Source organism: Excalfactoria chinensis, chromosome 1 (assembly GCF_039878825.1).
Source record: "Excalfactoria chinensis isolate bCotChi1 chromosome 1, bCotChi1.hap2, whole genome shotgun sequence".
In the NCBI taxonomy this organism is placed as follows: domain Eukaryota; kingdom Metazoa; phylum Chordata; class Aves; order Galliformes; family Phasianidae; genus Excalfactoria; species Excalfactoria chinensis.
Genome location: NC_092825.1, coordinates 35,725,144 through 35,748,106, shown reverse-complemented (window position 1 = coordinate 35,748,106; position 22,963 = coordinate 35,725,144). Strand labels below are relative to the sequence as shown.

Sequence of the window (22,963 nt, the reverse complement as noted above, 5' to 3'; positions counted from 1 at the left end):
ATGCTTTTTAATAAATTAAAGAAAACATTTTAATGTTAATGATTTGATTTCTGAAAATAATTCATTTTTTGCTTAGGGTTCACAGTTTGAAGATGGGCACAATGATGATCTTACAGCTCTCGATGAGAAAGCTCTCCTGCAACAGTGCTACACAAGCAAGCCCTACAATATGCAACACAGTATGAGGAAATCAGAAGCTGTAAGTGTTTTGGCTGTTGTTGGACTGTTAACTGTCTGTACTTGTAGAATGACTTGTTCAGTAGAAGTTAGGCTGTTGGTGATTTGGTCCTAGTCTGTAATTGTCATCACAGGAGTTTAAACATTTGTTTTGATGGGAGCTGAGCTGAGTAATCCAGTGAGCAATTTTAAAATCTCTTTTGCAGTGCTTCTTATTTTTTATTCTGTAATGTGAATAAATGAGAATGCACATTAAAAATAAATAAGTACAACTTAAAAGATCAGCTGAGTGACTTGTGTGAACCTGACTGTTCTGTTCTGTCTTCTAGTCTCTGGCCTGTACACGAGCTCATATTCTATGGTGCATAGATTCACGTTTCTGTCAGCTTTTACTCTGACTAGTTTCCAGAGTAAATGGGCTAATCTTCCTCATTAACTGTTGGAATGGAGTATGTGATGATAACCCTATTCATAAGCAGTATGGGCTCTGCTGTTGGCATTAGATCAGGTCAAGCGATGGCTTTGGGTGTCTTCAAGCTCCAAGGGTGGGTTGAATTCTACCGCATTTATAAGTAACATGTTCCTGTGCTGCTGCACTATTCCCTTTGTGAAGTTAAGCCTCAGAAGGCCCTGTTTGTGACATGCCATCTTTGCCATTTGGTTGTAGGATGATTTTAGAACACCCCATACCTGCTTCCTCTGCAGACTAAACAAAACCAAACTCCTTTAGTTTCAATTTTCAATTCCTCCAGTTCAGATCCTCTGTTGGATCCTCTCCAGTATCCTCTCATCCTTATTAATTCTGTGGAGAAAGCAGCCCCCCAGACTGGAAACAGATGTGACTTTGCTGCTACAAGAGGAAATACTAACTTCAGTTATGTTGACGTACTCAGTATGTTTCTTTTATTTTTTACATAGACAAAATTCTTACTCCTTTTAGGACTGTTCAACTGGAGTATTGTCCATTTAAGGCTAAATTCTAAGTTTGGGGGTATTTAAAGTGGTGAAGAATCTTAAGATTTTAGGTACTACATGACTCAGTATTTTCATGTGCAGAGTGATGGTCTCCATAACTGAATTTTGAAGGTATTATCGAACAGAATTAGCATTCTAACATCCTGATGGAATAATAAGCCATGATAAATGAGACAATAAAAGTAAATAATTCTTCGTTTATTTTGATTGTTCATTATTATGCACTGAAGCTCACGTCACTGCAAACATATGTTTGATTTCTAGATTTGCTAAAGTGAATGTGAATATTGTTCTATTGATGTCACCATTCGTTTTCATGATCAGAAAATCTTTTCAGAAAGTACTCTCACAAATAATTTCCTGTTCATTATTTCTAAAATAAATCTAAATATCTATACAGTACAGTGGGTATAATGGGCAGGAGGGGAAGTTTTGAAGTAATGTTACATTAACTACTGCTAAATCAAATAAGCTGAAGAGACTGATAAAAGGAGCAGTGCAGGACAGCCAAATGGCAGGTACACTGCAGCTGGCATGCTTTAAAAGGAAGCCAGCAGGTGCCTGACGGACTGTCTGAAGCCTTTCTGTTACTGATTATTACTCATGGTTATACAGGCTGCCTATGTCTTTCTAGGAGCATGTCTTAGGTTCTCTCATGTTCAAGATTCTAATAGAAATGGTAATAATAGAAAAAATCAGAAGAAACCACTGCTTATGTAATAATTAAATAGGATATGCATTGCCTCCATTGTAGGCATTTGATTTGTAAAGTATGTTTAAAAATTTGCTTAAGAATACAAAATATTTTTAAATTTTTTCTTTACTGTAATCATTACTAAAACTTCTAATGTTAAAATAGATTTTCTTTTCAATTTTCTTGAGGTTTGGAATGGGAATTACCTTATCTAAGATGAATTACAGTAAGCATATGGTTACCAATGAACACTGTATATGATAAATTTGGGATTTTGGGGGGGGAAGAAAGTTGTTTTTCTATCAAGAGTTGTTTTGTGGACAAAAGAGTTGCTTCTTTTTAACCATTCAAAGCTGCTGTTAGTTCATTGCCTGCCTTAGCAGTGCATAAATTCGTGGTGAAGTTTTTGTCTAAGAGCTAAATGGAAGAGTACGTTTAGTGACCTTCTAGTATTCAACTGCAATGTAAAGAATAAGGTTGAAATCTTAAAATTGTCTTCCTTTCATCATGCTAAGACAATTTGGATCTTTAAGATGAGTCCGTGTTGTATTTCAACGCTTTTCTGTGTAATAACAGTGTTCTCCTTTACTTAATGCTTTTCAGTATGCAGTAGTTCAGAAGTTTGAAGTGAATTACCAGAAGTTCTGATAGGTGCAAAAATGAATATGAAAGAAAACCAGGAAGGTCCCTATGTGCTATAATTCAGAAGCCTTTTGAAGTAAATTCACCAGCTGGTCTGTTGTTACATTATTCATTCATTGTTTTATTTTTGGCTAGTATTAATCCATATTTACTTGATTTTTGAAAGATACCAGTAGTATGTAGGTTGCTCTGAAAGTAATGCCTTCTTCTTATTTCTATGGAAATTACAACAACCATAAAGAGCATAATACCACTATATATAAGACCACATTTTCAGCTATAAAACAGTATTTTTTTTCACCACAGTCACCATCATTAGCTATGTATTTTTACCAGGAGTGAATAAGAGCCTGAGTGCCACACTTGTGAAAATCTGTACCAACTGTGGTGACCCACTGTCTCTGTCACCACTGCTGAAATGTGCCACCAACAACCTTGCTGTGCTCACATCCATTGTTTGGTCTTCATAAGTGTTCAGCAAGTATTGATGGATGACAATGGGATATTGGTGGGAAGGTTCAACTTGTCATGATGTATCACCAACGTTCACCTCTAATGTCTCAGACTAACATAACAAGATAGGAAGCGTTAATTCTGGAACAGTCCTCCTACTTTGTGAACTCATGAATTGTCCTTTACAATTACCTGCTGTCTGGGAACTAGCTTTCTATTCTTCAGTTGTAGGCAGGCTTGCTGTATGTAGAATTTGGTTGGTGCTACAAAGAAAAAAAAAAAGGTAATAATAGAAATATCATGATTCTTCAGCTTCAGAACACATTACAAGTCACTGAAGAGGTTGCCAGAGCCCCTCAGAAAGGACAATCTCTCTTTTTCTCATAAATAGGAGGAATGAAAACAAATATCAGTGCAGTGAAAAAGTTCAGAGATCTGGAAGACGAAATGAAGCAAGATAGCAGAGCCTAGTTGTTGCCAGTGGCCTCCATGCTGACCTTAGGCATCCTCATGTGCCTTTGGTTTCTCTTTCTGTGAAATGAATTATGACTGATAACTGAACACTTTACAATGAAGGGCACAAGACTGTGGTTGAGTATCATCCTATTCTAAAAATGGCAGTAAGATCCTGCTAAATTGCCTACCTCCTCGAGCTACTCATTCTTTTACAAGAAAACATTTTTTAGCTTGGCCTGTTTCAGCAGAAAATTGTGCTGGCATGCAGCAAATAAGAACTGAGAACTGAGACTGTATCTTTAAAGAGTTTTTAGCTAAACATTGCTGTAGGTGGAGTCCCCTGTCTCTTAATGGGGATCTATGTCAGCCATGATACCCAGAATAGCATCAGTTTCCTTGGGCTCTATTGTACTTCAAAAAGTAATGGAAAACAACAGAAATATCAGAATTCTCATACGTAGTGTCAGCTAATGCACAGATAATCTGAATGCATAGCAGGGAGCGCGGTCTTTCAGTTAACGCAAATTGGATTCTACTCAAAAAGATGAAAAAAAAAATCTTTGAAAATTCCAAATTAATTGTAACATTCATAGGATTGAAGCACTGTCTTAAAGGCTAATTATGTTTTTGAAGTGCTTGTTGTTATATTTCCATTGCTTTTGGATGTTTTTCCATTATAGGAGGATGTTGCTGCAGAAAGAAAGAAACAGGCTGTAGTAGAACAAGTGATGTTGGATCAGTTATCCAGGTAAGTGAATTTTTAATGTAAAACTACATCTTTCCCTGCAGAATTTAGGTCTATGAGTGGCTTCTCTTGCTTAGAAGGTGTTTTGATCATCTTGCTGCAACTCGTATTATAGTGCTACTATTTGCAAAATTCTTTTAAGTGAAAATTGCTTTTCACTTAAAAGATTTGTGAATTAAAAGGTCACTTTCAAGTGCTGTGTTTAAGTTCATTTTTCTCTAAGAAAAATTCTTAGTTTTATACCTGAAGCTTTAAGGGTTTTACAATAACAGCACTTTTCTTAAAAATAACCTCTCTTGTACCTCTGCAGAATATATGGATGCCTGTTGGTACAAAGTACAATTATTTATTATTTATTTTCTGTCCTAAGTCTGTTACCTTTATTAATATTTTTCTATTAATATTGCCACAATATTTCTCTGAATTCAAAGGAGTAATTTATCAACATTAAGCATGCAGGAAGAAAATGCACAAGTGACGCTAACTGATCGAGGCTGTATGGGGGAGCTCTCCTAACTTCGCTGCTATCACTTCAGCTCTGAGAAATCATTGGTTCTATATAGAAAGATCTCATCATAGGTTAAGGGGGAAAAAAAAGTAGCTCACCTGTGAAGACGAGTATAATAAAGGCATCTTTCCTTGCTATTATTCCTATAAATTTGTTCTCATTTCTATGCATGCTTTGGTATTTTACTTAAAGTTTTACTTAAGCTGTCTGGTCATGGCACTACGAGATGGTATAGACTGGTGTAACGTAATTTCACATTACTTTATGCTTGCTAAAAATTTTATGTAAGTAGCTCTATAATGTCTTGCACTCTGTGCTGACTCTGTGTTTGTGCTGCTATGATAGCCTATCAGGTCTTGGGAACTTGAGATTGATATACTGCACTTCATTCTATTTTTTCTTTGTATCAATTCCTACTGCAGCTTAGCAACCCGTATTGTATAAATATCTATTAGGACTTTTACACAGTTTAAAAACTGGGATATCAGGAATGTGATCAGCATGATGGAATAAGATTGCCATCCGCCACCATGTTAAATTCTAAACATCACTGTAAGCACAGCTAAGAATCCAGAATGTAGAAACAGCATTCAGTGCAGGAATTACCAATGAAAACAAGTGCTTGTTCTCTGTCAAATCTTTACGAAGATGCAAGAGGGCCAAATGATGACACAGCTTGCCTTAAAAATACTAGTTTTGTTTAAATGTTTCAGTTCTGCAGTGTTGAATTAATTTTTTTTTTGCTTCTTGGATCACCGATGTTCATTCTATGCTTAACCTTCTTCAGCTGCTTCCCTTTATTTTTGCATGCATATCTCTCCTGCTGTGAGCCCTTCTGTTGGCAAATGTCAGAATAATATTCAGTAGTGCTGCAGCTGCATCAGGATGAACTTTCAATTTAAGAAATCTGTTTGCCTTCCATATATAACTGTGCCAGAACTGCCAAACAAATTGGTATCATAGAGCAGGATGTTAATCGAGGAAGATTAGTTCAAAACTATTGCATAGCAAATCTATTAAAGAGACTGCAGAAGGTTTTCTGTTTTGTATTTATGAAGCTAAATCATTGTAACTGATATGCGCAAAGATGGCTCTGTGTGGAGAAGAAATGAACAGAGAGGAAGTTAATAAACATAAGAAAATAAAGTAATGTATATTTGTTCACTACCAGATTGTTATTTCACATACTTGATTTTGAACTGTTGATTTCAGAATTGTAAAAAAAAAAAAAAAATCCCAAACCCACCAAATTTAAAGAAAATAACTACCAACCAAGTTAAAACAAACACCCTTCTCCCAGAATTTTTTCAACTATAATGGCTAAGGTGAATGAGCTATTGTTGCATTATTCTTGTGAGGTTGTTTGTTTGTTTGTTTGTTTGTTTCAAAATAAGAATATATAAAATCTGAAGTACCAACTTCTCAACTACCCTTTTTCATCAGAGCTGTCATAAGTGATCCAGAACAAGCCACACGAGGTGATGTTTACAAGGAAGTTCAAGGACATTTGGGACTGGAGACTGCACCCATGCGTTTTAGGAAAAGAACACTGCATGAAACAAAGTAAGTTTTCTCTGGTGGTCATTTTTTAGAAATATTCTCTTTTCTTGTTATTTTGGCATCTGCAGAGTCTCTCTTTGCCTTTCCAGGTGTTATGTGCCTGACTTAGAAACAATTCCTTCCTCTCTTTCTAGACTCCTTATTTTGTATAATTGCCTAGTGCGACCTTATTTGTGGATTCTCTGTGTATAATGTTTGATTCATAGTATTTATAAAACATGGGAGAACCAACTTAATCTTATATTGATATTGTTCATCACAGTTTTGCCAACCTTCTTTGAATGCTTGAGATCCTGTCATAACCTTTTAGAGACTCCCATCCTGAGGTGCATAAAATTGCATAAATATACATCTATAAATGCTAATGTAGATCTTCACGGTGTAATCATACCTTTCTTCCATGTTTTGATTTCTTTTGCGGTAATTTACTGTATTGGCATTGAAATTTTATTCCTGACCTGCAAGTATTGAAGTTGTAATTCCATTGGCTTTAGAAAAATTGGGAAAACATTTTGATTTTCAGCATTTCATGTTGAAACGTGAATCTGTATCTCCTGGTTTTATTCTGTTAATCTTTCTCAACATGCAGGAAAATGTGATGAGTGCTAGAGTTTTAATTCTTGACAAGTGTTCCATTCACATCTATGCTTTCTGCAGATGTACTCTCATATGATGTAATTACAGAGTGCCTTCCATGTTGCAACTCTGAGTTGCTTCCTAATTCAACTACAAGGGTCATCTCTTCAGCCAGTTGCCACGGATACTGTATTTCACTTGTTTTGTTTGTTTTTTTTGCTGTTTCGGAACAGTTGAATTTCATATAACGTTGTTCTGTGACCACATAGATATTGCTAACATGCCACATTATTTTTGCAGAATAAGGACCAAATCAGGATTAACTGAACACATGCTCTCTAACAAGCTACGCTTTGATAGTAGGATTATATCTCGGTAATTACAATTTTTATTTTTTTTTGGAACTTTTCAATTCTGTGAGTGTATGGATAATGATTGTAACTCTTTTGAAATAATTAATTATAATGAACTTCCTTTGTTGTATGTATAGGAAAAAAAAAAGAATATGCAGTGTAGGTGTGTGTGTATGTATATATATATATATATATATATATATATATATATATATATATATATATATATATATATATATATACACACGTGTGTGCTTATAATACAATATAATGCAATATTTGACCTGGCTCATAGTGGCATTGTACAGCATTAAGATGCGTAAGTCACATTATGTTACTATCATGTTTGTCATAGGACAATGAGGTGTCTGTGTAGAACAACCACTGCAAGTCAGTTAATGGAAAGTTCTGTGGTGTTGTCTTAACTATGTGGCAACCACTGTGAATGAAAAGGATGGGTTTGTGTCTTGTTTGTGGATTCTTGCATGCTAAACCTTGTAGGTTTAAGGTAGCTTTGGAATGGATCTGAACTGAGTAGTGATGGCGTAAACATGTTCTTCAGATACGAAGCAGTGACTGTATATATAGCCAAGGATTCAGCAGGATAGCTCTATATACCATAATAATTACAATAGTCCAGGTTTTTTTATTTAATGAATGAAAATTGCAGTGATCTACTAAAGCATGAAGCTTTGAAGGATGTTCTTAACATGATGGAGAACAGAATATTGTGTTTAGATTTGTTCACAGATCCAGAAGAGGAATTCTGTGGTGGTTTAGAGAAAATAGCTTTTGAGAGGAAGAATGGTTGTGCAATATGCACGAGTAGATACAAAGTGGGTGCTTCAAAATAGAAGCATTGCTTGTGTTAGGGTTGAATTAAATGTGTTTATATGTAAAAAATACTTTTCAATTTTCCTTCCAGAAATGGTCGTGATGCTTGTAGAGACCTGATTGGATTCTTTTTTGCGTGTGACAGATCACTTACTGTATATGAATTCCGACAGTTTGGAAAAAATAGGTAGGTTAGGTTTCTTCTAAAAAGGTTTTAGAAAATGTCTGTAACTTTACTTGGCAAACTTAACAAAATATAACTGTTTTAAGGTTGTTTCTGAATTATTTCACAGAACAAATGCTTTGCCTTTCATTCAGAAGGGAGTTTATCAACATCAGCGAGGAAAAAAGAAGGGAAAAGCTTATGATCTTAGTGATTTCTACATAGTAAGTATTTTTCTGTTGAACTGAAGGCAATGATGTTTGCAAATTTGAAATAACATATAAATATTCAAATTTAAAATTGTGGTATATAATTTAGGGAAAGACTTTTGGTCTTCCCTCCAGTAGCCTTTTCAAATAGTGCATTTTTCAGGAGCCTGACTTATTCTTCTCCTTTTAGAGTTCTCTTTTGGCTTTAGTTTGTAGTGTTCCCACTAGAGGGCAGAAGACTGCAGACGGTGTGGAAGTAGAGTCCTGGAGCTGAAATAGAAGAACAAAGTACTCTTTAAAAAAGAAACGATCTTTCTATTGGAATTTTAGACAAGAATCAATGACTAAATATTTTTATTTATATGAGGGAATTGTACATGAATTGGTTTTAGCCTAGAAGTTTGAAGTTTGAAAATACTGACCACCAGCTGTTTAAAGAGAGCTTTTGTTACTTTTTTCTTGCAAAAAAGTGATTGAAACATCATTTGAATAAGTAGCACATATAATCAAGGTTATATCTATTTGAGCATTTGAAACTTAATTCGCTGCCTAACCTGATTAGTGACTACAAATCACACTGGGTTAAATGTTCCTGATTTATACACACTAACTTAATTTTTCAAATACAGTATGTTTTGTCTGTATCCTCCTGAAAATTTTAAATCTAGAGGAAACAATGTTTTTGAGTGAAGTGTTGAAATGTTAGTCAGGGAGGATGTGGGCCCTCTCTGGAAGGAAACTGGAGACCTTGTCAAGAGGGATAAGGAGAAAACTGAGATGCTCAATGACTTCTTTGCCTCATTCTTCACTGGTGAGGGCTCTAGCCACACCACCCATGTAGCAGAAAGCAATGGAAAGAACTTGGTGAAAGTAGATCTGCCTGCTGTAAGTGATGATGAGGATCGAGACCACCTAAAGAACTTGAGGGTGCACAAGTCCATGGGACCTCATGAGATCCATCCATGAGTTCTGAGGAAACTGACACATGAAGTTGCCAAGCTGCTATTCATCATATCTGAGAGGTTGTGGAAGTCTGATGAGGTTCCCACTGTTTGGAAAAGGGGAAACATAACTGCCATTTTCAAGAAGGGAAAAAAAGAAGATCCAGGGAACTACAGACCGGTCAGTCTCACCTCTGTGTCTGGTAAGGTCATAGAGCAGACCCTCCTGAAGGCCCTATTAAGCACAAGGAAACATAAAGATGAGGTGATTGGTGGTAACTAACATGGCTTCTCTAAGTGTAAGTCATGCCTAACAAATAGGGTGGCCTTTTATGTTGGAGTTGCAGCATCAGAAGATAAAGGAAGAGTAACTGATGTTACCTGCCTGGACTTGTGCAAAGTGTTTGGCACTGTCTCACTTGACATTCTGGTTGCCAAATTGGAGAAAAATGGATTTGATGGATACACCACTCTGCATAAGGAATTGGCTGGATGGTTGAGTTGGGGCTCTTCAGCCTGGAGAAGAGAAGGCTCTGAGGAGACCTTATAGTGATCTTCAAGTACCTGAAGGGGGCCTACAGGAATGCTGAAGAGGGACTTTTGTAAGGGCATGTAGTAATGGATGAGGATAAATGGTTTTAAGCTGGAAAAGGGTAGATTTAGACTAGATATCAAGAAGAAACTGTGAAGGTGGTGAGATGCTGGAACAGGTTGCCCAAATAGGTTGTGGAGGTCCAATCCCTGGAAGCATTCAAGGCCAGGCTGGATTGGCAGGCTGTGAACAAGCTGGTCTAGAGGGAGATGTCCCTGCCTATAGCAGGGGAGGTTGGAACCAGGTGATCTTAAAGGATAAAGGGAGAAGAAAAACAGAAAAGTAAGTAGACCCAGGCAGAGGAAACAGCAATCTGTAGTCCTTCATTGCTAAGCGGTGAATTGAGGCATGAGTGATTCTCTTACTAGACAAACTTATACACAGAGGATAATATTTCATCTTGAAGCATGAAGTTATTTTTGTTTACTACTAGAAAAGCTCTTTAGAAGGCTAGCTGACCTTAGCTATACTTTTTTGTCATTGCATACCTAAATGTTAATAGTCACACTTCTTGAAAGTATTTGTATTTTACAAATTATGTGACCTGTTAGTAAATAATCGTACACTTTTCAACAGGGAGCTAACCTAACTTTCCAAAGTGTCGATCATAGCCTTCCAAAAAGCGTCAAGCAGAATCCAATTCTCACCCTTCGTGTAATAAGTATTGATGAAGTTGCTATGGATTTTCTGAAGTAAGTGCCATTGACTGGTTTTCAAATCAGTTTTCCCCACTTAAGCGAAAAATCTTTTTTAGAAAAACTTCTAACGTCTTATTTATAATGTTTAAAAAAAAAAAATAAAACCATAATTTAGGAGAAATTGGTAATAAATATGAGAGGATATATGGAATTTATTTATAGAACAATAAGGAGTAATATGAACAATAAAATTAGATACGAAGCTTTGTTATTTGCTGTGTAGTTTTTCTCGATACAAAACATTATGAACATTTGTCAATGTAATGAACTAATATATTTTGTTCAGGAGAAAAATGCTTTTTTGTGATTAACATTATAATTGAATCTTCAGTGAAGCTGGTATTAAAAGCTTATATTAGTCATAATGAGACAAGTGTTTGAACACAGTCAATGGAAGGATAGAAGGTTTCTCTGTTGTTTTTTTTTTTTTTTTCCTTTTTCATTTTCCTATCTTTTCTTCCAGATATTGCTACACACTGTAGACCGCAGGCACTGGGGCAGCTCATTTGTTTTCTGTAATGAACCCCGTGTTCCAACAGAATCTTTTATCACACGCTTTTTCCCTCAGACTCTTCAATGTGTATGTTGCAAATCTGCTTTCGCCTTTTGGTGCAGGGAGGAATGCTCCTTTCTGTACCAGAGGCTGGTGCTTTCCTCATAGTGGCAATTCTGAATTACTGTTGAAGAATACAAATCCTGATAGCATTCTGTCTGCTGCTATATATCATATACAGTCCATCAATTTTAGAACAGATGGCACAGGCTCATACCAGCGCATAATAATGTGATATTGTATGAAACTGAACGTCTTAAGAATTAAAGTGTTAATCTTGCTACATTGCCTATTTCTCCCCTCCATATTTCAAGTCCATGAGGTAATGAAGAAGAGAAAGGAGGACTTTTTTGTGCTATGTTATATCATTAACAAAATCTACATGAGAAATCAAATTACAACACATATTTTCTCTCCAATCTCTTGTTTGTGTCTTGACTGGTATGGTTTGCTGTGTCAAAGAACTATGGAGAGAGAGGTTCAAGTGTTTTGTCTGGTCCCTAAATCATTGTAATCATGGTGTATACAGTAAGCAGTCATTAAATGACACTTCAGATTTGGACATTTACTCAGATTTCCTCCAAACTTCATAATAATGAGATATGAGCAATCTTAACATGTTTCATTAGAATGCATGGCCTAGATATTTCTTCAGATTATCTGCACTTAATTTTTTTTTTTCCCTTTCCTGCTGAAATAAAACTTGATAACGTCTGAGGATGGGCTGTGACTGAAGGGAGGAAATTGTCTTCTTTTGCTTTTTCTCTCTTTAATGAACAGAGAGCTGTAAGTATGATGAAAACACAACTCTAATAGATTACACGTTACAGCAGAAAAGCTCTTTTGGAGCAGGATTACTACACTTGCTTTTTCAAAATACATTTTAGTAAATTATATTGTTCTATAGAGAATTTCTTAGAACGTTCTCAGTTAATCCTCAAGCATACATTATTTTTCACCATCAGTACTGTTATCTCAGTATCTATGCAGAAGTAAACAGTCAGGGCAATGAACTGTCTTTCTCTGGGGTTTCTGGTTTCCACTGTTTGTTTCTTATCACCAAAAAATAAAATAAAATAAAATTGGTATGAAAATTTGTTGCTAGAATATGGAAATTGATTGAGTTTGAAATACCATCAGTTTGATTATTCAAATTTTGGTGAGGAGTTTGTGCCTGTTGCTTATTGTCCTGTCACTGGGCTGCATGGAGCAGATCCTGGCTCAGTCATCTTTAGTCAGGTATTTGTACACTTTGATGAGATACCCCTGAGCCTTGCTTTCTCAAGTCTAACCAGTCTCAGATCTCAGAGCCTCTTCACTTGGTACAGCAATAACAAAGCCTCAATTAAATACATTCAGTACGTAAAGTCTACTTTCATCAGAACAATTTATCTGACTATTATTTTTCTTTCTGAAACTGTTTAGATACATGAAGCTTGTTCTCAGTTACGGTGATATTCATTTTAATATCTCTTTACACTGAAAGCTCTGCAAAGGGGCCATAGTGAGCTAACAGTCCATAAAACAGTATATTCAAACTTAATTGGTTGTAGAAGGTATATCTGTATGATACTTACTGCTAATTGCTCCCTCTCTGCAGCATTTTCATGAAATAATACAGTTTAATTTTGGATAGCTTATGTAGGATATTTTACACCTCAGAAGTGTATCATTTGGGTAGATATCTTCTTGCATTTGTCGCTAATTTTCTACCTGTGAAATTTGCAGTTGATCCAGTGTTATTTCTGAAGGTTCGCTCTTCAGGTTATAATTTCATATTTTCTGCTACTTGTGGTGGAACAAATTGTTTCTTTCTTCTATGTTTTCTCTAACTGAAGTGTTATGGGTTTTGGTTTTTTCTGTTTTTGTTTTTTCCAGATAGTTGACTAAATTTCAGATGCGAAATCAGTCTATTTTTTTTTCTGAACAGTGTGTTTGAAGGGAATGATACTGAACTGTAACTTATTCTTCTCTGGCAGAATACTCTTTTACCTTCATTAGTGTACTTAGAATCCTGCTCAGATAGAGTCCTGAAGGCCTATTGCAGATTTACAAGAGCAGCTATGCCCTGCTGCCACAAGTTCTGGATCTTCTGTGTTTTATTTTAGAGTATGTTATCCTCTCTAGGTGGCTGTTGATGGCAATGTACAGTTTAGGTGGTTTTGGTGAACAAGTTCATGGGAACTTCATAATGGAAGGTACACAAACTGGAGGGATGTAAATTTTCAATAGACAGGAGAGAAGTAATTCTTCCTCTGAAGGAAGAAGTACTCCTTCATGGCAAGGCACTGGTGAACGAGCAGTTCCAAGCTGGCAATAGTGCTTTTGCATCTGCCTTCCTATTCTAATTAAAGTAGTTGCAGGAGTAGGAGTAGGTTTTCTTTTGTTTTGTTCATTTTCTTCGTATAGATTATGTGTAACAGTATTTTTTCTATCAACCTTTGTCATGATTTCTGATTGGGGATTCTGGGGGGGCCTTTTGAGAACACAATCACTTGCCAGGAAAAATTACAGAAATTCCAAAATTACAAATTACAAAAATTACTATAATTTCTTGTTCATGCGTACGAAGTACTGATCCAGCTTTTGAACTTAGGAAACAAATTTCTTTAACAACACTGAGTTTGCATTCATTTATTTTGTCAGACATACAGTTAGCGTTGCGAATTAAAATATAAACAAGGTCAGAAACTCAATCTTCGTTGCATCAAATTCAATGCAAAATATATGTAGCAAATCCTGCTTTCTACAGTATAAGTTGCAAACCATTGTGTCATGGAATGATGCTTTATTTTTCATGGAAGAGTGCTTGTCTTTCTCCTCTTTATTGGTGGTTGGCTTGTATTTGAAATGAGAAGGCTCATACGTTTCCCAATTAGGCTCTCATTAAACCTGAAGATCCTCCATTTAATCTCTGGTGCAAGAGAAAATTTCTGTGATTAACTAGCACTTTAAAGTCAATAGTTAAGAATCCCGTATGGTCTCTTCACGGAAGTGGGCAGAGTAAGGAAAAAATAAATCCCAGAACTGTATAATGTTAACATATCTGTCATTAATCTATCTCATTATTGCTTGTTAGTTACCTGGGCACATTTCAAGGCATTGATTTCTTTACTTGAGAGAGATCAATATCTGTGTATGTGTTTTCTGGGAGATTTCAAGTTTGCTCAAGTTCTTTTAAGATGGCTGATTAACACTGGAACAAATAGGAGAAAGTGACATTTTGTTACTCTGTTATTCATCCTTTCAGTGCCTTGTCTTTCTGAGCGTCATCAGGTGTTAAAAGTAATTGGAGTCTGCACAGTCTATTTGTAACAATGAGGCTATTGAAAGAATAAGTTCATTCGTGTCTTTGTCTCCAGTGTCTCCTAAGATTGCTAACAAAGACTCATAAGAGTTGGATGCTTTTAGTTAATTCTTTTCTTCCAGAATCACCTTGCCACTAGTTTGTTCTAGTCATTAAATTCAAAGACTGTGAGGGAAGCATTTTCCTTAAGAATATATGTGGAAAATACATGGGATATTTTAGAAATACATACAGGAATTTCCACCTCTTGAAATTTCTCTGAGCTAAATCCCAAGATTCTTTGGATGTGACTCCCATTCATAATGTCCCATTTTTTTTTTTTCTTTTTTCTTCTTCTTTTTTTTTTTTTTTTTTTTTTTTTCTTAAGCACATTTTTAGAAATCTGTGGTTCATTTATCAGAACATTTAAAAAAAAATAAATTACATTTTGTAGTGTTGTGGTGACCAAGCAAAGAAAGCAGATTTTTAACCAATAATCAGCATACAGACATGTTTGCCTTCCTTAAGGTCTTCATGACAGAAAAATCCTCAGGTCTTTCATTCTTATGCCAATCCGGAGGCCATTCCTTTTCTGAACAGTGTCCCTCCTTCAGCTTGCAACATTTTCACATCTCTTTATTCAGTGGGTTTCTGGCTGTTGCTTTTTGGCCTAGAGAATGCACACTCACTGCAGTTACAAGGTCTGTAGTTTTTGCTTACTGCTCTGAGGTGTCTTTGACGGACCTTGTTCTCCTTGTTTCAGGATGTATCTCAGCCACTTGAATGAACAGTCATATGGAACCCACTCTTGGTGCCAGTGTGTGAAATATCTGAATATTGACACAGAAATTTTAAAGTAATTCTGTTCTTCTGCAGAGATATTCCTTCATGGAGCATGTTAGTCCTCAGTGCCCTGTTAAGTGACACTGTTCTCCATCCATGTCATGAAAGATAATCTATTCTTCCCTTTCTCTGATTATTAAACCACAGTGTTGGCTTTTTTTATCCTTTTATCCCATTGATCATGTATAAGAAGTCAAAGGCATAGAATGGGTACCAGAAATTGATATTAGTTTTGTCATTTCACTGTTTCACTTCTCATTTAGATGTGTCACTCGGAAAGATTCAAGATATAACTTCTATAGTTTCAAAATTTCTCTTCTAAAGTGATATTTGTAGCTACTTCATGTTACTTTCCTATTGGTAACTAAGCATAGCTGTTTAAACAAACTCTTCCTGAGCTGAAGGTTAGGACTTCCTTGAAATATGTTTCTGGAGATTGTGCAAACAGGAATATTTATCCATGATTTATAAATGAGCAGAGGAAATGCTAATGGAAGATTGTCAGACAAGAACTTCAGTATATCTGCAACTGTTCTGTGTGTCCTGCATCAGACTTGAGTGGTTGGTGATCATGCTGCTAAGGGCAGTTTAATGTAAAGTGAAAAATGCTTTTCTGCTGCAGTTATTTTGCATTAAGTAATATTACGTGTGATTTTAACCAACCAACATTAAATTTTTGTTATTGTAGAGATTCCTCTTTGCAGTTCAACCAAGAATCTTCTGAGCAATTGACTGATGACAGCAGAGTGTTCAGGAAAATTCAAGGTTTGTATCTACCAGAACCCCCTTGATTTTAAATTTCTGTATCTCTAACTTTATTGTTCAACACAAGGAACGGCGGTGACAGATTCTATTTGAATAAACTAAAGCAAACAAGAGTTAGTTATCAGAATATTACTGGAATCTGATATTGGAATAAACCAATTGTAAGAACGCTTTCTACTCTCATTTTGCTTTAAATAGATGGTCTGCTTAATGATTTTGGAAAGAGAATGGAATAATTGTGAATGTAATCAATATGATATTACTTTCTGTGATGACAAAATCTTTAAAATATGCTAGAGTGTAACACTAATCCTTTGTTAAACTGACAGTAAGTTTAAAAAAGTACTGATGAAATGTAAAAATACATTCTCATTTCATCAGTTAATTCTATGCTGGGTAGTTCTTTGACCGTTGTTTTTACACACTGAGAAGCTGTTTTGTTGTTTTTTTTTTTTTTTTCATACTCCTTTAACAATGTTCATACTAAACATGTGAATACAATTTAGTATCTAGAATATTCAGTAGAATTTTACCATGTTCCTACCTATCGTAGATACCCTGTCAATAGGGTATGCTGAGAAACTCAGACAGCCTTGAAGTAAAACAGGTATTGATACTGCTGCTATTGCTAGCATAGAAATTTTGGAATGATTTTGCAGACTTTGCAATAGTTGTTGCTGGTTTCACCTGTATTAGCATGTTTGTAGGCACAGGGGACTCTCTGTATTTATTAATGGAACGTTTGCTTTTGCCAAAGTATAGCATTGCTAAATTGTTTTGTTTGTTGAAATCTATTGCGTGCGTAAGCAGTTCCAGTGGAAGTCAGCATTTTTATCATTTGAGAAGGTATAAGTTAATAGCCATTCTTTTCTTTCCTTCTGTGATCTTCTAAATGTTTTATTAATGTTTCTGCTGCCTTATACAATTTCCATTCAAGTGTTACATAACTGATAGTTACATTTTAAACTCCTGTCATTAAAGGTAAGAGAGCCTGGATGTGTGGATTGGCCATTTTAACCCACAGCATCACAGGCTGTTATGGCTTTGTTTGCTTTTATAACAGCTCTGTAGCATGTGCGCAACCTTGGCTGAATATTACACACTTTTCTTTCTGTAAATCCTCAGGTATGCTCAGAAAGACATTAAGTAAAAGAGGAGTCAGAGTTGTAACAGGCCTAGGAAAGTATTTCCGACACATAGACAAGAATGGAATTGGTTTTCTTTCTCAGGCAGACTTTAAAGAGGCTCTAAAACTATTCCATTTGGAAGTGCCTGAAGAGGTAAGTCTAACTGAAATTGTTATAATGGGCAATAATCTCGCTTTAATTTACTGAAATGCTTTTCTTTGCTTAAATCTATAGTTCAATATGGTTTAATTTATGCAAGATTTTTTTTTTTTTCTTTTTCTTTCTGGTGCTGCATTCAGTCCCTTGTAAAATTCTGAAATAAAGGAATAAGTAAAATAAATAAAAAGAGCTGTCTTTCTGAGGGATGAGTGGAATTGCAATTATTTTTCTTTTGGGGCCTTTTGCAGATATTATATATGATGCCATTTACTTATCGGTCTTCCTTTTAAATGTAATCTCACAAAAACAATACACAGCTATCAAAACTGCAGATAATATGAATTATGGCTGTCAGTGACTGATGATGACTTGAATTATCTTGAGGAATCTTCAAGTCAGTTTGTATTGGTACATTCTTCTTTGTGAAGTTTGCGCTGTAGCGATTGCTTTATTCCAGGACATCATGAAAAGCTTTGGCAAAATATTTTTAAATTACAGGACTTTGCATCCTTATGGCTTATTCTTGATGACAACAAGAGTGGTAAAGTCAACTATGGAGAATTTATTCATGCTATAGCTGGAGAAATGAATGAATATCGGAAAGCATTTGTAAGAAAAGTAAGTTTCACTACACTGTAACTGTAGATATTTTGCAGTCTAACTTGGGAGTTGGTTATTTATTTGAATATTTTTTCCTTACATTATGTTTCTGGTAATTGTCTTTTTAAGCTGTCAAATGAGTGAACTGCAGTTAATGTAAATTAGAAGATTGTGAGCTGTTCTACTATTGAATGAAACTGAATTTTGAACTTTGCCACCTAGAATCAAATATTTTACTATTTTGAGGTTGAGTGCATATGGTGTTCTTGCAGTTCACTCCAGCGTGTAAAGCATCTGGCACTCTGAAGCAATATCTTCCAGAAGTCTGTTTCTGTATTTTGGCAGATCACTCTGTCTTTGATCTGTATATACTGTGTGCTTATTTCTTACTCCAGTGTCTGAAATAGAGGCAATAATACTTGCCTTCTTTGAGATGTACAATTAGAGGCATTAAGTTGGTGAGAGGTTTTTTTTTTAATATTTGAAATATCATTTGTCAAATGTGTATCTAGAAACTGGAAAGGCAGACTATTGTGGCAGTGTGTTGTGGAACCATTTCCAGCGTGAAACACTGATTGCAAATCAGCCAGTATTGTTGGGATGGAATATCATAAAGATCAAGAACTATGACACATGCTTTTATACTTTTAATTATGAAGGATCTGCCTCTCCTGGCCTTACGTATTGAGTGTGTGTATTAAAAGTAAACTGTTGGAATGAGAATGAAGCTGCTGTAAGCAGTACTGAAGAGGCCTATATTGGAGTGACGTTGGAATCATACTAATTGGAAGAGGCAGAAAGGAAGCAGCTTGACTGCGGATGCTAAGGATATGCTAGACATTTTGGAGAGAATACCATTTTTTTTTGAGTTTGTGAGGGGTCAGCATTTAACATCAAAGTTGTTTTAATAAAATGATTGCAAAACTCTGTAACGTAGAATCCTTTACTGGCATCCAAGTGTCAGTGATGGAAGACTCCGTTTACTTATGTAAAATGGTTACATCAGAATGATTAATTGCAAAAGATCTAGAAGTATGTACTGAGTATGTGAGTATATTTGATCTTTAAATATTTCCTTTTTTTTTTATTATTTATTTTTAATTTTACCTTGTTTAGGCTTATATGAAACTAGATTTCAACAAAACTGGAAGCGTTCCGATGGTAGACATCAGAAAATGTTACTGTGCAAAGAAACATCCTCTAGTGTTGGCAGGTAATTAATATGAACAAAAAGAATATATCCGTAATTAATGAATTCACCGTGTTTGCAGAGAGAACAGATTCAGAGACTGCTGCAAATATTAACTGTTTTAGTGTTGGCCTGGACTTCAGCTGTTGACAAGAACATTTTTCCTCTGATTATCTATAATGTGAAATGTGACTATAAATAGTATTGCAGCTCATCTACATAATTTTAATACTTCTATCACACCGCGAATACTTCAGATATGCAGGCTGGGTTCCTTTCCTTGCCTGTGTAAGACTGCATTTCAGTAGTTGTATCTTATCTCCTGTGTGCACTGACACACACAACATTAGTAGCTTTAAATTAGGAGGATGCTCTCCTTTCCATGTTATTGTTCCTCCTCAATATACATAAGGTCTCCAAGTGACACGATTTTCTCATCACTTGAAGTTCCTTCTGAATAAATTACTCATTTATTTCTGCTCGTGGTTGTTTCTCTTCACTGAGGAAATGTTTGAGAATTCTGAAAAAATAATGAAGGTAGCAACGTGTTTAAACTCTTGCTGCTAAAAAATAAAATAAAACAGGAGTTTAAATCTTCGTAGGTCAGTTTCTAAATAACGTCTCCAGTGTATCAGACTCATGATTGTGAAAGTCTCTTTGGTGTCTTGACCTCTTCTGTGTTACCTATAGAAAAGAAGATGTTTTTTGTTTTGCCAGCAGCATTGGTGGTAACACAGTAGGACAAACTGTGGCTTAAGGATATTGGGCGTGCATTTTTTTTTTCTGTGCTGTAATGCTGTATTTTCTCCAGCTTTTTTTCAGTGCAATAAAAGTTATCTGAGTATAATCTTTATTAAGTCACAAGAAAGCATTGACCTATTCCAGAACATTTTTGAATGAAACTCATATCTTAATGTGTTCCTAGAGCTTTGAGCTTGTTTTACATAAAACACGTGTTTTGTTACAAGCTTAACTCTGAATTACCAACGTTTTAATTAAGGAATGTGTTGTTCAGTGTTCTCAGTCATTTGAGGAAAAATCTTCCTGATCTCATTATCTGTTTAAACTGACTTTGGCTTTGTGTTTCCATTGATACTTAATGCTATAATTTGCTGTTAAAGTAAGGTAAATACTGCAGCTGATACCAAGTGGGCAAATGACTTCATTGCCTCCTGTGAAGTCAGAATATTGAATTTGTTCAAGAAAAATATTTGCAAACTAAATTTGAAGTTTCATTTCCTAGAATAGACTGAAAGCTACGTATCCACTGGTCTTAGAATTGTATTTGATGGAAAAAAATACACTTTCACAGGCAAAGCTACAGAAGAAGAAATTAAGTCGTCATTTCTAGAAACATTGGGAGAATCCTGCAGCAATCCTGGAGAAGTGTCCTATTCTGAGTTTGAAGATTATTATGAAGGATTAAGTATTGGAATCGCAGATGATGATGATTTTGTTAACATCTTAAGGAACCCTTGGGGAATTTAGAGTGGAAGAAGACAAAAATACAGAAGAGACTTCTAAAAAAGGAGAAAGCTAAATCAGGGAGGATTCGATCATGATGTGCATTGTTTAATAATAATTGCTTTTCATTGATTTGAAGGACTGAAAATTGTAGGTGCTTTCAGAATCACACAGGACATGGTAAGTTTCTTAGTGTACCTGTTGAGCAGAGCTGCCCACTGTTTTAACGTAAATGCTGTTTATGCACTTTCTTGGGCTGTTCCCCATGCCGGGAGGCATCATTTACTGGATGTTTGAATAAAGAGACTTATTTTAAAAGTAAGTGGGAATAGAATACTAAAACATATTGTATGGGAAATTGATAGTCACAGCCTGAACCTCTGATTAATCAGCTGAGGCAAGTGCTGGGTCAGCTGTGGGAGCACAGGTGAGGGTAATTCAGCTGTGCTCCCGGAAGGGGTGGACCTTGACTCCACCTCCTCTAGACCTCATTTAAGTGCTGACCACCACTAAGGCAGCATCTCTTGGAGATTGCTCCCAGGTGGAGATTGCCTCAGCATTTCCCAGCAAAGGCATCCATATTGGTGAGTCTTTCCTCATAAATAACGTTTTGAATATCTGTTACCATCTTTGTATCATTCCACCTTTTGCATATTTATGAGTATATGCAAGAGAGAAATTAATTTTATGATCGTTGAAAACTTTAGATTTGAGAGTGTAGACACTTGATACCTTTTTTCAGTTTTATTTTGTAAAAATAATAATAAAAATAGAAAGTATAATTGCTTTTAAAACATTATTTGCTTTATTTCTCCTTCGCTGTGTTGTTGATTAGCCTGAAAAAGAGCAGGCCATCCTCATCCAGATTGGAGAATATCTGCAGTACTGAAAATGGGTAGAAATTCACACAAATTACTCTTGAAACCAGTACCCAGATTGTCTACTTACCTTATTTTTTCATCTTGGTCAGGCATTTGAAGCTGAATGTTGAATCCCAAAGGCTTAATAAGTGCAAGTATATTTTTCAGTGACCTTCTGCCTATGTTTTCCTAAATTATTTTCAAATCAAATTTGTGTGTGAATATCTGACTTCTATACTTCAAATTGTTGAGACATTTTTTTTGAAGTAAGCAATAATATCCTTTGTCAGACTGATATGCAGAATTTCTTGGCTGACCTAAAAGTATAGAGCAGAAAAATCTATATTTAAAGAGCATTGTTGCACCAAAAACTAAATTCTGAATTAAAATGTTTCTTACTCCTTCAAATATCCAGCCAGGTATGCTTTTCCTTGTAATACATCATTTTACTTCTGTAAGGTTAATTGTGTTAAGTAATAAAAAATGTGTTATTAATAAATTACATATGAGTGTGTCGATACCTTTGGTTTCAGTGTACCTTTCACCAAAATTAACAGTGTGTTGAACTGCATTTTTTAAGCCTATGCAATTACAGTGTATTCATTTTCCCCTTGCTTGTCTGACCAGTTCTGAATTTATAGTTTGGGGTTCAAAGGACCTTCCTCTGAAACACAATTTGTGTTACGCAGAAATGTAAGGACAGTGCTGAAATGAATGTTAAATGAGGGACTTTAGACCCTCTGCGTGTGACTGGTTTGTTCTAGATAGAGCATTTTTGTGTTCTAATTACTTGTTCTTTTGTTATCTTCTGAATATTTGTAGCCTGACCTCTCTTGGAATTGCAGTTTCTGCTCTAAATCCTCAAATGAAGAATTTTTTTTTCCAGTTCTTTTGAGGCTGCAGATGTCTGCGTTGGTTTACAAAGCAAGGCAACATTGCGTCAATGCTTATTCTAAGAAGAATTCTGCTGTGGCTCATTACAATCTTTATATTCCTCCATTCCTGCTAAAATTTCTCTTGCTGGTAAGGTTTTGTCAGTTGGAATCCATTGTCATGGAACTGGTGATTCTGAGGTGGACGTGTTCAGCAGAAGCTGCACAGGTCATATGTGCTTCAAATTAAGTGCTTATAAAATGTTGTTCTTAGCACAAAAATTAGGGGAATGACGTACAGGAGTGGTATTTCTATAACTTTAGTAGCAATGCACTTTCTTCATCTGAAGACATAACCCTAATCGGTTAATCTACAACAAACTCTAAAGGTCAAAAATTGCCTAAAAAAATACGTTTACTTCGGTAAGTCTGAAAAACCTGCTCGGTATATCACTTTTATTAACTTCAAGGTCAGTTACACATCAGTGGCTGCCTCTAAACATCAGCTATGATGTCTCTGGTGAATTTTTACTGGAGTTCACAAAAGTTGCTTTTGAAAAAAGTCATTTTCCATCTGCCCGCTGTCATTTGTTCTGTCGGATTAAGAAGGTGGCAAAGAATTGACACAACCTTCAATTCAAATCTGGCACACTACGTTCATAGTTACAG

The 22,963-nt window shown here is 35.6% G+C and overlaps 1 protein-coding gene across 4 annotated transcripts in view; it reads left to right on the top strand.

Moving 5' to 3' along the window:
• Window positions 1–21,925, top strand: part of CAPS2 (calcyphosine 2) — a 31,161-nt gene extending 9,236 nt beyond the window's left edge. For 2 of the 4 annotated variants that reach the window (XM_072337756.1, XM_072337773.1), the window contains 12 exons: window positions 77–199; window positions 4,078–4,145; window positions 6,094–6,213; window positions 7,087–7,161; window positions 8,065–8,160; window positions 8,267–8,360; window positions 10,455–10,570; window positions 15,947–16,023; window positions 17,149–17,303; window positions 17,808–17,927; window positions 19,026–19,122; window positions 20,411–20,703. In XM_072337756.1, coding sequence (XP_072193857.1) covers window positions 77–199; window positions 4,078–4,145; window positions 6,094–6,213; window positions 7,087–7,161; window positions 8,065–8,160; window positions 8,267–8,360; window positions 10,455–10,570; window positions 15,947–16,023; window positions 17,149–17,303; window positions 17,808–17,927; window positions 19,026–19,122; window positions 20,411–20,586 — 1,317 coding nt within the window. In that variant the 3' untranslated portion in view covers window positions 20,587–20,703. Of the gene's footprint in view, window positions 1–76; window positions 200–4,077; window positions 4,146–6,093; window positions 6,214–7,086; window positions 7,162–8,064; window positions 8,161–8,266; window positions 8,361–10,454; window positions 10,571–15,946; window positions 16,024–17,148; window positions 17,304–17,807; window positions 17,928–19,025; window positions 19,123–20,410 lie in introns of all 4 variants that reach the window. The other 2 variants (XM_072337747.1, XM_072337765.1) reach the window with 2 other exon arrangements.
• The last annotated feature ends 1,038 nt before the right edge of the window (window positions 21,926–22,963 follow it).